Source organism: Felis catus, chromosome A1 (assembly GCF_018350175.1).
Source record: "Felis catus isolate Fca126 chromosome A1, F.catus_Fca126_mat1.0, whole genome shotgun sequence".
Taxonomy (NCBI): domain Eukaryota; kingdom Metazoa; phylum Chordata; class Mammalia; order Carnivora; family Felidae; genus Felis; species Felis catus.
The window spans coordinates 143,284,631-143,298,014 of NC_058368.1; the positions used below are offsets into that span (position 1 = coordinate 143,284,631).

At 40.9% G+C, this 13,384-nt stretch overlaps 2 protein-coding genes across 4 annotated transcripts in view; both read right to left on the reverse strand.

The window, feature by feature from the left end:
* Positions 1-11,903, reverse strand: part of HOMER1 (homer scaffold protein 1) — a 142,952-nt gene extending 131,049 nt beyond the window's left edge. For 2 of the 3 annotated variants that reach the window (XM_019835915.3, XM_019835918.3), the window contains exon 1: positions 5,508-5,652. In XM_019835915.3, coding sequence (XP_019691474.1) covers positions 5,508-5,512 — 5 coding nt within the window. In that variant the 5' untranslated portion in view covers positions 5,513-5,652. Of the gene's footprint in view, positions 1-5,507; positions 5,653-11,775 lie in introns of those variants that run through there. The other variant, XM_019835916.3, reaches the window with a different exon arrangement.
* LOC111557751 (translation initiation factor IF-2-like) lies at positions 5,652-7,582 on the reverse strand. The gene is made up of 3 exons (XM_045034083.1): positions 7,395-7,582; positions 6,736-7,310; positions 5,652-5,832 (listed from the first exon to the last, which is right to left on the reverse strand). Exons 1-3 carry the CDS (start codon positions 7,580-7,582, stop codon positions 5,657-5,659), a joined length of 939 nt encoding a protein of 312 aa, XP_044890018.1. The 3' UTR covers positions 5,652-5,656.
* Positions 11,904-13,384: the final 1,481 nt, after the last annotated feature.

Here is a 13,384-nt window from a genome sequence, read left to right on the forward strand (position 1 = left end):
AATAAGTAACCATTCAAAAAGGGTTTTTTTTTCATTTTTAAAACTGTAGAATAGGATCTAATTTTTAAAAAGACATTATAAAATATCTTATTTGTAAATCTAAAAAATAATATTCATTTTGGCATGCTAACACACACTGTTATCCCACATAGAGATGTTGCTACTTTTCAGTCCAGAGTGGATGGCCTTCCCATCCCATTACCACCAAATCCGGAAAAGCAAAGTCCTCCTCCTCCAATTTTTTTTGGTTGTGGGGGGGAGGGGCGTTGGGGAGGGTAGGCACTCAGATGAGCACTGCCAATCCGACACTGAAGCAAACTGAAGCTGGGAAGTAGGGGGGAAACTGCAGGAGTAGTTTAGGGAGACGGGAGTAGGAATGGCCTTAAATTTTTTCCAGCACTTTCAAGAGGGTAAATGCACTGGGGCCACGGGAGAGACCCTGAGAGTCCATGTGATTATACCTGCCCCTTGGACAAGAGAAAAAGGAATGAAGTCACAAGGATAAAATGAAATCAGAACAAAAAAGAATCAGTTACAAGTCTTGACTATAAGGAACAATAGGTTTAGATGGAGGGAAAAGGACATCTGAAAGAGCCAGGGTCATCTTGTCTATGTATATGTTACCTTGAAAAATACCTAACAAAAAAATGAGTTCTTTCAAATTTTAATGGGGGGGGGGGGATTATGCCATTAATATATTAAAAAATAAACCTATTCTGATGATATTTCTCATCAGAAATCTGTAAGTATATAAGACGAAGGATATTAACTTAAACTTACTATGGTAATCATTGCACAGTATACATGTGTATATGTGTTGAATCATTACATTGTGGGCCTTAAAGTAATACAATGCTATATGTCAATTATGTTTTAATAAACTGGAAGGGGAAGAAACATCTATTTGCTTATAAGGCAATATCACTGACAATTCCAAATATTCTTTAATTACTTGCTTGGGGGAACATGTTCTCACTCTTCCATGCAATTTGTATGTTAGCTGGAAAGTCCTTTTTAAACTTCTACACTCAAGATTTCAAGGCCCATCTGAATGAGCAGCTCAGCAAAGAACAAACATATCATGCCAATTCCTATATTTTTACCCCTGCACACGAAATGCCCTAATCCTGAAAAGGTCCCACTGAGACAACTGCATACAACTCATCATCATCCCTCCTCTCCCCTCACCCTGGAATTTTCTAGGCCCTGTTCAGCCATCCATTTCCCCTACTAGCTAGGGTTCATTGCTCCAGCTTAGTGTTTCCACAGGACCTAACAAACAAAACCAAAATTTCAATGGTTTTTAAAACTAATTTTTCATCCTACTTACCCAACCCTTCATGTAACTACTCTGCTTTAAATCCTTTAGTGCTTCCCATAGCCAAGAGCAGTGTTTTTCGAATTACCAGTTATCATCACTGGGTTGTTATATCAACTTACTGGATCTCAAATGTCATTCTTTCTTAAAACTAGAAAATACGACAGTGCATCAAACAAAGGGCATTATTTTGTGACATTTTGTCATTTATAATATGAGCGCACTAGGTGGTGAGGTAAAAATGTGTATCTTACTATAATGGGTCAATGCCCCAAAAAACCTTGAAATACACTGGCTTTTGTTTGGTCTACAAGGCCTTCTAACCTGGCCCCTGCATAAGACTCTGGGCCTATCTCTTACCACACTCCACAGAGCTGAGTTTGTGAAGCCAAACTTTTTTGCAGTTCCTGGTCTCAGTACTGTCAATCACACTGTTCCTTCTGCCTTGAATGCCTTCTCAATTGTCTATAAGGCACACCTGTTCTCTTTCATTATTTAATAGCTATTTACACCTCTACGATAGCTTTTTTATCCTTCCCTCAGCAGCTAATGCTACACGCACACATATTTTGTGTCCCTAAGATGCCCTACATCAGGGCCCCTTAGACATTTCACTGTACTTTCTAATTTGGCTGTCTTCCTAACTTCTAAACTATAAACTCTCTGAGGGAAGGAGCACATTTTATTACTTTCTGTATCACCAACACTGGGCTGCCGAACATGCCACATGTTAGGGATTCACAATTAGTAAGACGAACCAATACACAATTAAGGACGTGCATCTAACTTCTCAGATGTTAGTAATGATTGAGCGATTGCCTTTCCAGCCAAGCCCATTCATGTTGCACTGCTGGATCAGAATTTCCACGTTTTTGCCTCGGCACCCAGAGAGCAGCACCCAGTAGCCTGAGGGAGAAAGAGGGGTCAGCTTCCTCTCTAAGCCAAGAAAGGACTCCTCGGGCTGCAATCAGCAGCACCCACTTTCAGGCTTCCAGGAAGTTATCTGGGGAAAGCCAGAGAAGATGGTTTCCAGAAGTTCCCAGAAGCAGGTGAGACAAATCAGAATAGCACTATCGGACCTTATTAGCACGGAGAATCACATTTTTATAAATAACTTTAAATGGGGCGGCGGGGAGGTTCTCTATTCCCTTGTTGATGGCACTAAGTTGTCAATATGAGCTAAGCAAAACAAAAGGTGGCATGAAATAACTTGTTGCAGTTCCTTAATTTCTATTGCTTCCTCTAATGGTTCTGAAATAGCTACTGACTCACTGCTCTCATTAGGAGATACTACTTGGAGGATGACTTGGGGGCTGGACCTAACAGGCACTCCTCACTGGAGCTTTGAAGCTTTTTCCAGACTTTATTTTACACACATGAATGCTCTACTTTTTAGGGGTCTGATGCACCTATTTCACAAACCAATTCTTCAACTGCCTTCACTGTAATTAAAAACAGTTCGGGCAGCATCCAAGATATTTTGACAGACTCTGGCAACTGTCATTTTCAGCTGTTCTTTTTCCATTTCCACAGTGGTTCACAAACTACTATTATAGGAGCCAAGTTTGTTTTCTGCCTAATCACCCATTTTGTTTAAAACTAAAAATAATTCAGGGGCGCCTGGGTGGCTCAGTCAGTTGAGCATCCAACTTCGGCTCAGGTCAGGATCTCACAGTTTGTGGGTTCGAGCCCCGCATCGGGCTCTGTACTGACAGCTCAGAGCCTGGAGCCTGCTTCTGACTCTGTGTCTCCCTTTCTCTCTGTCCCTCCCCCACTCATGCTCTATCTCTCTCTGTCTCAGAAATAAACATTAAAAAAAATTTTTTTTTAAACTAAAAATATTCTTTCTGCTTAAACTTTGCCCCTAGACTTGCAATTATAGCCATAATTGAGGCAAAGAAAAATTCTTATTAAAAACTAACATTCAAAAATACCTTCACCACAGTATTAAATTTTATATACTTGTCAAAATAAGGTAATTTAGGACTACCCCAGAGAAGACTTTAAAGGCCATTTAAAACACCATTTCCTTTTGGTTTAAATAGATACAGGAGACTATACCTATTCCACAAACACTTAACGGATATTGACACCTACCACGTGTGGAAACTTCCACAAATGCCTCTTCTATGCTCTTCTCTTCTACCTGTCCATCCTCTCTTGACAACTCAGATGGAACAGATCACTATCCATGGGAAATAATCATAGCCCTACACAGATTTTCAGAAAACTAATGCCAAAAACACTCCTTTTCCTCTCCAGTCTACTTCTAAAACTTTATTGGGAAAAGGACAAATAAATCAGTTTATAAGCAAATGTAATTACACTGAATTAGCAAAAATGTGTGTCATGTTGGGGGGGGGGGGGGCTTATTTTAATAGTTTAAATACCAGCCCGTTTGGTAGGAAGTTCATCCCAAACTTCTCTTGGTAAAAAGGTAAGCATTCATGCAGCTTAAAGATTGTGGAAAACCCGATTTTCTTCCATGATGCTACCACTCTACAGTCTAGAGAACGCAGCCTTCAACATGAAAAATTGTCACTTGATTTTTTTTTTTTTTTTGCTCTGACATGTTTTAGACACAAGAGCTGCAGATTCTCAAGGAAGCCATATTTCAAAGGTTTTAAATAGCAGTCTTTTTCTGCATTTTCTCTTATTAAAATTGGCGCATTTCATCCCAGTTTTAAATGCCATTATTTTCTAGCTGATATTTAAAACCTGCTTAGAGAGAATAATGTCTCCATCTGAAAGATCTACTTCAAGAAACCAGCTAGTAATTAAAATACACAGGAGAAAATGAAAATAATTCATTTGTACAGACTGGAAAAAAACGTTAAAACTTATCATCTAAGTCCTTCATTTTACAGATAGTAAGAGTCCACAGAGGTTAAGTAATTTGCCTCAGATTACCAAGTTACGAATAGCAGTACTAAAATAGAATAAGGTATTTTAATTGCTTAGCTCTACCTCAAATCATCCAAGTTATATATATTCTCATCACTTGTCACTCAAGTTTTAAAAACAATTATCACTCTCATTAATTCCTGATGAAGAAAGAACTCCCTACAACACATGTTCTACATTTTCAAACTTGTTCAAGTTAATAAACTTCAAATTCTAACTCCCAACAACAACAAAAAGTAGTACTATCTAAGAACTTTCCTCTCAAAGTTTCAAAAAATAAAGTTTAGGTGTACATACCCCTCAACTGTCACAATAAATTTTGGTCTATTCTTTCAATTCCTGTCTCTTAACTACACTTGAGCTGGGTTTATTCAACTACAGAGAGAAGGAAAATTCTCGAAGTTCCTCTTTGACAAAAAGCATGGACAATCTGTCAATGACATGACTTCATCATTACTCCATTAATATATTTCTGACTTACATTACAAAGAGTCATGTTATCAAGTTACTGTGTGAAGAGTTAACGAAAGGCTGGAAAACACACTGTTGGTTGACATTGGTACTGAAAGAAGGTGTGGATCTGACACTGTTAACATCAACTGAAAACCTGAGCTTTAGAGCAAAAAACAGAAAAAGCGAACAAGTTCTTTCAACAAAAAGATTTTTCCTTTGAAGCTCAGATCTACTAAGTGCACCGGCACTGTGGAGACCACATAGGTAAGAATTTCAGATTTTCATTTTAATGCCCCAATAAATCAATTCTACATGTTAGCTTTGGATATTCAAGGGCAAAACAGAGGGCACAGTGGAGGCAATCATTTACACTGGATCATTTTCAAGGACTAAAGTCCAACCACTCATTACTTTACCATTGTTCCTTTGTGCAACTGATTATTCTCAAAGTACTGAGAGAACGCAGTACTTTTCTCTCAAAGACCCTGGCAACAAAACCTAAGACAGTATGATTTTAATTACAAACGGATGCAGCAGGCTGACCAGTAAAAGGGCAGAAGATGCTGTCTTCTTAAATATTACTAATCGAACTCTCTTCTGGTTACAAATTATCAAAAATTTAAAAAAATTATGTATATATGTTCCCTCCTTATGGCCTCCGGGGTCACTCTATGAAAATACCTTATTAACAGGTTAACAAACCCGTATTTTTAATGTACAACCAGCTTAGCAAGGTGGCAAATTTGTTTGAAAACATAAAACACAATCACCACCATCGCTCAACAACACACATAAACAGATTCAAAGCTACGTTAGGCACAAAAGTCCTTACCCCATTTTGCCCAATGAGAACTTGCTCTGAAGTTTCTGCTCTTCTGCTACAGAATAACTTCCAAAGGAATTTCTCCGTCTGCTATTTCGCAGTTGCTTTTCCACCCCCCGAGATCCTTTTCTGGAGGTATTTCAGTGGTGCTTGACAATTCAATTAGTTCCCTTAGGTAAAAGGATTTCTCTCTCGTAAATACCAAAACGTTCAAGCAGAGGTGGCATTTGCTTATTAGAGTTAAAATGCTGCGCGGAGGAGACAACGGTCAACTCTATTCCACAAAATGAGTCTACGTGTCTGTCGCAAACGCAGAATCCAGCTTCACCGAGTCCTATAAAAAACGAGTTCGGTGGTCATTTCGCTCATGTCCTCCTAGACACTCGGGGAGAGCCAGGTAACTCGGCCTTTTGGTGCTACTAAGGCTGCGGGTTCAAATTTCTCCACCACACCAGTTCCCTTGGGGGTGGAGCATGTAACCCAATGCGACGTGCACTTTACAGAGATCCCTACGAGAAAATAAAAATCCTAAAAGCAGTCATGCCACTGCTTCCCTGCGCTCACGTTAGAAAAAGCTAGATAGAAAAATCTCCTCGAAGTGCAAACCCAACAGCTCGCGATGTGCACGGCACTCCACATTGGAATCTGTCTTTTAAATGTTTCCCCTCCTAAGACTCGGAGCAGAGAGGAGGTGGGGAGGAGGAAGAGAAGACTGGGCAGGATCGATTCATTCTCCCGAGGAGAATAAACGGAGCCATTTCCAGGCTGGCAGCAGGCTGGGGGCGCAGCGCACGCCGGGGAGCAGGGGGAGGGGGCCCGATCCCACCTCCCTCAGCCCCTTCCCGCCTCGCGCCGCCGAGCACAATGGAGCCCTGCTGGCGCCCGGCCCTTCATTCGCGGCTGCCCGTCTTCCCTCCTCTCTTCGGAGCACCGCAGGTCTGAGGCTGCCGGCGGCGGCGAATGAATGAATCAGAGAGCCAAGCCCCACGCTGCCCCCGGCACCCGCTCCCAGCGCGAGGGCGGGCCGAGCAGCGGCGTTGGACTGAGCTGAAGGGTCGACGGGCGGGCGGCTAATCCCGCGTCGCGGGCAGGGGAGCGGGGCTCGAAGCCGCGGGAGAGCCGCTGCTCCAGCGCCCCCACCCGCGCTCCTCGCCTCTCACGCTCCGCGCCGCCGCCACACGCCGCCTCACAGTCCCCGGGCCCGCCACCGCCTCCTCACGCTTCCATCACCGCCCACCTCCGCCGGCCTCGAGCTCCCGCTCGGCAGAGCAGCGCCGGCCCGGGCGGCCTGAAGCCCGCCGCTGCCTCCGCCTCCACCGGCCGCTCGCGGAGCTGAAGGCGCTGCTTCCCGGGTCAGCGCCGCCCGCGTGAGCAGAGCGCGGCGGCGGAGCGGGCTGCGGAGGGCGGGGGAGGAGGCGGGGAGAACCGGAGGCGAGAGCGGTCCCTCCCCCCGTTCGTGGGAGGGAGCGGGAGGCGGCCACCGCCTCTGAGCCGCGGGAAGGCGTCGGGGGCCGGGGCGCTGACCCGTCCCTAGGGCCCAGCGGGGCCCTACGGGCGGCGGGAGAGGAAGCAGCAGCCGCGAAGGCGGCGGGAAGGCTGGTGGTCAGGGGCCGAGACGGCCCTCGTGGGGAGCTAGTCCGGCCTGCAGGTCCGTCAGTCCGTCCTTCCCCCCCCTCCCCTAGTGGCGGGCGGCGGGCGGACCGTGCGCTCTGCTCCTCCGCTGTCTCCTGGCCCCGCTCCCGGCCGCCACAGCCTCCTCCGCGCCCCACACCAGGTGCTCGCGCTGTGTCTCCATCCTCCCCGCAGGAGGACCTTTAAATAGCAACGTCAGCGCGCTCCTCTCCGCACACACGTCACCCGCCGCTCTCGTCACCCGGGTGCGGGGGATGATGTCACGCGGCCGGAAGTACTGCTAAATTAGGGAAGGAGCAGGGGGAGGAGGACTCGGTGAGCAGCTCTGTGCCCACCTGCTCTCGCTTCTCCTTAAAGGCCAAAGCACAGGAGACAGCCCTAGAGGAGCTCCGAGAAGGAAGCGGCGGGAGGAGATTTCCTTGCAACAAATGTGCCAAACACAAGTGAATCATTCGTAGCAATAGTGCCGAAGTGTCAAGCGGGTGATATCCTATCTCCCACTCCCACCTTTCGCAGCATCCCCAAGCTTCTCAAGTTTCAACTAGCACGGAAATGTGGGAGGAGAGCCTGATCACTGGTGGTAGATGTATTTCCAACAAGACTTGGGAAAAAGCATCTTAATTTTTGAAAGAGTTATTAAATGCCATTCTGAACATAGTAGACTTTAAAACTTTTTCCCCCCCAATTAGTGGTTACCCACATCACGAAAGAATAAAGAGCAGAACTATGAACAAGCGGTACAGTGTTATAAAGGATGGTAATTAAGGTTGGAGGAGGGAAGGCAGTCAAATGATCTAAATGTTTTCATTTGCAGAACAGCAACATTTTGGCACAGAGTAGTGAGACAATCTTTAAAAGCTCACTCGTAATTATTGTCATATCTGTAGCAAATGCCAGTATACCCTCCCGGTTCCAGTTTATCAAGAATATGAATTCCAGTCTATGGACTTTAAAAATAAGAAAGACTACCAAATTCTTTTTAATATTAACAAAGGTTCATTCAGATTATTTTTTATTCTTTAGTTTTGGCCATGGAGTATATAATTACAATATCACTTAAGTATGTTGTTTTTCATTTCCTATACGACAAGGGTGAGTAGCCATTTATAGATTTACTGTTTATGTATGTTTGTGTCTATAATAAATCATATTATGAATGCTTTTCAAATTGCAAATAGCTACAAAGTTTTAAAATGTCCTTACTTTTATTATTCGAGTATTGGGTAAACTCGAATAATGAAGTTTGATTTGGTTTAATTTGATAATCATGACCCAGATATGGAATTACTGCATAATGCCAAAGGCCATTGCTATTTCAGAGTTGGTCTATAAATTCAGTGACCATGTTTTCCAAACTAAAATCCATACACATCATTTGACAACAGACAAAATATTTGAAATCTGAAGTGACCTGGAAAATCCAGAACATAAGATTACCAACCTACAGTGATTATTGGGAGAGCTATAAATGGATATCCATGCATTTGTTTTAAATAAAAGGAGATAAAACTCTACACAATTTCTATCATGTATGTTTTAAGCATGTTTCAATGTTAAACTACTCACATAATTCCTAGTTAAGGAAATTGGTTTTCCAGGGTTTTGCTTTTACATTTTCTTAATCAAGTTAGAAGCTTGATATTAAAGGACACCAGCCAAAAAAGTTAGGACCAATTTGCAACGAAATTAGGCTTTCTGTTTATCTTCATATTATAAAATCATGATGTTATAATTTGAAATATTGAAAGTAGTTTTGTTAAGGTTATAACAAAGGTTAATCAAGAACAATCCCCTGCTTGCCAATTTGTCTAATATATATTATCACATTAATGGAAACTGGTACTGACTTATATTTCAGATAAATGGTAGCTTCTTATGTGTAAAATGTTAAAACAATAAAACTGTCATTCTTCAAATAATGTCCCCTTGGCACTTGCAAATTAAAATACAAATTAAGTTATTATTCTATAAAATCTTTCCACAAACTATTTACTATCTGTACTAAATCACTTTTCTCTCTTTCCTGCTCTTTCCGTTAGTCCATGTAGATTAGAGCTCTCACTTTACCATTTTCAAACACTTCATTCTACCCTTTTAGCAGAACTTCCTCCGGTTTCCTATCTTATTCCCCCTCATCTTTACCCAACTGTCAAAACAGCATGTCAGCTGCTTTCCTGCTTTTAGAGTGCTGACCCTTCACTAGAGATTCTACTTTTCAAAGCTACCATGGTCTCTTTCTTCTTTTGTCGACTTGAAATTCAGAGCAACTTTTTTTTCTATATAAATCTGTGCATCGTGATGTAATTACTCAGATTCTATGTGATTATTTAATGTTGGCCTCTGTCCTCAACCTAAAAAAATCTACCAATGGTTGGTCAATTTTTATTTCTAGCTGGTATGGGGTTAGTATATTGAGGAATACATATGTTTGTGTATTCAAAGGAATAAGTAAAACATTTTATGTATCAGAAAAAGTATCTGATCAGAAAAAAATAAAAGTACTTGGGAATGCAAGCTGATGCAGCCACTCTGGAAAACAGTATGGAGGTTCCTCAAAAAACGAAAAATAGAACTACCCTACAACCCAGCAATTGCACTACTAGGCATTTATCCAAGGGATAGAGGTGTGCTGCTTCAAAGGGACACATGCACCCCCATGTTTATAGCAGCACTATTAACAATAGCCAAAGTATGGAAAGAGCCCAAACGTCCATCGATGGATGACTGGATAAGCAAGATGTGGTATATATATATACAATGGAGTAGTACTCGGCAATCAAAAAGAACGAAATTTTGCCATTTGCAACTAACGTGGATGGAAATGGAGGGTATTATGCTAAGTGAAATTAGTCAGAGAAAGACAAATATCATATGACTTCACTCATATGAGGACTTTAAGAGACAAAACAGATGAACATAAGGGAAGGGAAACAAAAATAATATGAAAACAGGGAGGGGGACAAAGTATAAGAGACTTATAAATATAGAGAACAGATAGTTACTGGAGGGGATGTGGGTAAGGGGCATTAAGGAATCTACTCCTGAAATCATTGTTGCACTATATGCTCACTAATTTAGATGTAAATTTAAAAAATAAAATTTAAAAAAAATAATTAAAAATAGATAAATAAAAGTACTTTTCTGCTCCCTTGAAACAATTTCAACACAATTTTGAGAAGAGTCAGAGAACCATTCTATGGCTTTCCATGTAAAATAAATCATCTGGCAGGCCTCAGTCAGTTAAGCATCTGAGTTCAGCTCAGGTCATGATATGGCAGCTCGTGGGTTCGAGGCCTGAGTTGGGTACTGAGCTGACAGCCTGGAGCATGCTTCGAATGCTGTGTCTACCTCTCTCTCTCTGCTCCTCCCCCATTTGTTCTCTCTGTCTCTCTCTCTCTCTCTCTCTCTCTCCCCCTCTCTCTCTCTCTTTCAAAAATGTATAAACATTAAAAAAAATTTTTAAATAAATATCATCTAAAACCAAGCTGATGTAACCCAAATGCTAACAGTGAATTTCCAACCCGGATTGCTTTGTATGTTTTCTAAAGTAGCGAGCTTCCTAGAAAGTAATATATTTTCTTTTCCCGGAAGAGGTAAAAAGTACTTTAGTAGAGTTTCAAATTTCTAACAGTTCCTGTTTCCCACTACACTCTGAAAATTTGTGGAGAGGTTTATGAATACCCTCTGATTTTAGAACCTGTAGGCGAAGGCATCTGTTTTAGTTACAGAATTTACTTCCATGCCCTTAATAGGAGATGGCAATATTCAATGGGGTGTTCATAGATTGGGTGTGAGATATGTCTTTTTCAATGAAAAGACACCTAGGTGATAGACTTTGTAAGAAAGATGGTTAAAGCCAGATTTTATTTTTAATTGCTTAACATTAGGTAATAGCAACTCCCTTTTAAGTTCTCTCTTTTTAATTACCAAAATACCAGTATTACTTTAAATAAAATCATAGTAGAAATAATAAATGAAAAGATAGTTCAGCAAACAAAAGAAGTCTCAAGATTCATGGTTTATGCCACATAGTTATGAAGAAACCAAATAACTAGCAAAGACTAGAAGTAATAATAAGTAATAATAAAAAAGAATGACAGAGTTGTAGGGAAACAGAGCTTATCCAGTTCATCGTCCAAAGTCATCCCACCTCCTCCACAATATAACGGACATTGGGTGGCAGTAAAATGTGTTTGGCCTATTCAAAACCCTATTTTATTATTAATTATGTTCTGAACCAAACCAGGGTAGTTAATGGTTCAAGGATATAATGGTTTGGCATCTCCAGGATATAATGGTGGGTTAAGGAAAATTTTTTATTCTTATGAGTTTGTGCATTTTTTTTATCAGAGGCCTTGGGAGTGGTGGAGGGAGGGAAGTTAGAGAATTAGTTTCAGGAAAGATATGATTTAGAACACATGGGAGATAATCTCATAAAACTATCTTTTGCTCTGATTTTTGACTGTAAATTCATTATTTTTTTTTCTAAAAATGGTTAAAGAGATGTAAATATAATCCCAGACTTATTAAAGAACACACCAGAAAGTTTTTGTTTGGTGCTATGAGAAAATTATTGCACAACTATATGTGTGAATTTTTAAAATATTTAGAATAGATGGGGATATGGTGCCTTCGAGAAAATTACCTGGCTTAATTTCAGGTTGATTGTTCTAAACAGCAGTTACCGAGAACAGGCTGGAAAAAATATGCAGATCTGCAGAGAGCTACAGTAAAGAATGTTGAGTAAAAGCTTGTGCTATACCTGTGCGTTTACTTGGAATGGAATGCTGTGGAAGCTGATTGCCATGGTAACCAATAATCTTTTTCCTGAATGGGAGAACAGGACAACCATGAGGAAAATGCTTTAAATGAGCTACCTTATTCTGTGATGCTTCTGGTGCTAGCTAAGAGAAAAACAACACCCAAAGTATTTAGGATAGCCATGCTTATAAAAGGAAGTCGCTTTCTTTCCAAAGAGACAAGGCTGAGGCAAAAATTGGGGACTTTCAAAGGGAGATAAGGGCTTAAGATGGCAACTGGAAACTCTCTGAAGCAGAACATAATTGGTAAAGACTCTGACATGACTAAAAAGGGCAGAAGCAATACCTAGAAACTGTATTAAGGCTCTCCCAAGCATAAGAGGTCAGACATAAGTGAAGATTCTTAACCTTTGAGATTTTCAGCCAAGATATTTCATGAGGAATTTATAAGACCTTTTATTTCTTTTAATCTGGTTCTAAATAGTAATTTCTCTAAAAATTAAAAAGGAAATGGCATTCTGTGTCTCCCTCTCTCTCTGCCCCTCCCCCATTCATGCTCTGTCTCTCTCTGTCCCAAAAATAAATAAACGTTGAAAAAAAAATTAAAAAAAAAAAAGGAAATGGCAAACATATTTTTATTCAATGTACCTTTTCTATTATTTTAAGAACAAATTATATTTCATCTATACATAATAAATATGTATATAGATACAAATACATGTATAAATATAGATAGATCTCTATCATATGCCTGCATTGACTTGGTCATCTGCTAAAATGTCTTATCCTTAAAATAAAATCCAAACTCCATGCCTTGGCCTAAGATGTATTGCATGAGGGGCCCCTGTCCGTCTTTCTTACCTTGGTTACCATACCCCCCTATACCTCCATTGCTAGTGTATGGGTTAGTATATTAATTGCAAGAAACAAAAGCCCCACCCGATGGTGACCTAAGCTATAAAAGTGTTCAAATTATTTAAGAATTCTGAGGGTGGCTCAGTTGGTTAAGCGTCTGACTTCAGCTTGGGTCATGAGCTCGTGAATTCGAGCCCCACATTGGGCTTTCTGCTGTCAGTGTGGAGACCCCTTAGGATCCTTTGCCCCCCCCCCCTTTGCCCCTCCTCTGCTCTCTCTCTCTCTCTCAAAAATAAATAAACATTAAAATGAAGAAGAAGAAGAAGAAGAAGAAGAAGAAGAAGAAGAAGAAGAAGAAGAGGAGGAAGAAGAAGAAGTCTGAAGGTAGGTGGTCCTTTGGTGGTTTGGAAAGTCCAAAGTGTCGTTATGGTCCAGGCTCTTCCCAGCCTTTCACTTTGACATCTTAATCTGTTGTCTTTTAAACCTGGTTTGATATCTCATGGTTGTTAGATTATTACATTTCTAAGTATTACAGTCTCACAAAGAGCATTTCAAAACAAAAAAAGAAAGGAAGAGACTTAGGAATTTTTTTCCTTTATGCCTATGTCTTATGAGAGAGAAAAATTCTCAAGAGGCCCC

Bases quoted from the DNA above. Each gene is read 5' to 3' on its own strand.
- LOC111557751 (XM_045034083.1), bottom strand. From the start codon at position 7,582: ATGATTCACTTGTGTTTGGCACATTTGTTGCAAGGAAATCTCCTCCCG. The intron at 7,311-7,394 runs GTGACATCATCC...TGCTATTTAAAG, and splicing joins TTAGCAGTACTTCCGGCCGC to GTCCTCCTGCGGGGAGGATG. The intron at 5,833-6,735 runs GTGGGCGGTGAT...CGTTTTTTATAG, and splicing joins GGAGCTCGAGGCCGGCGGAG to GACTCGGTGAAGCTGGATTC.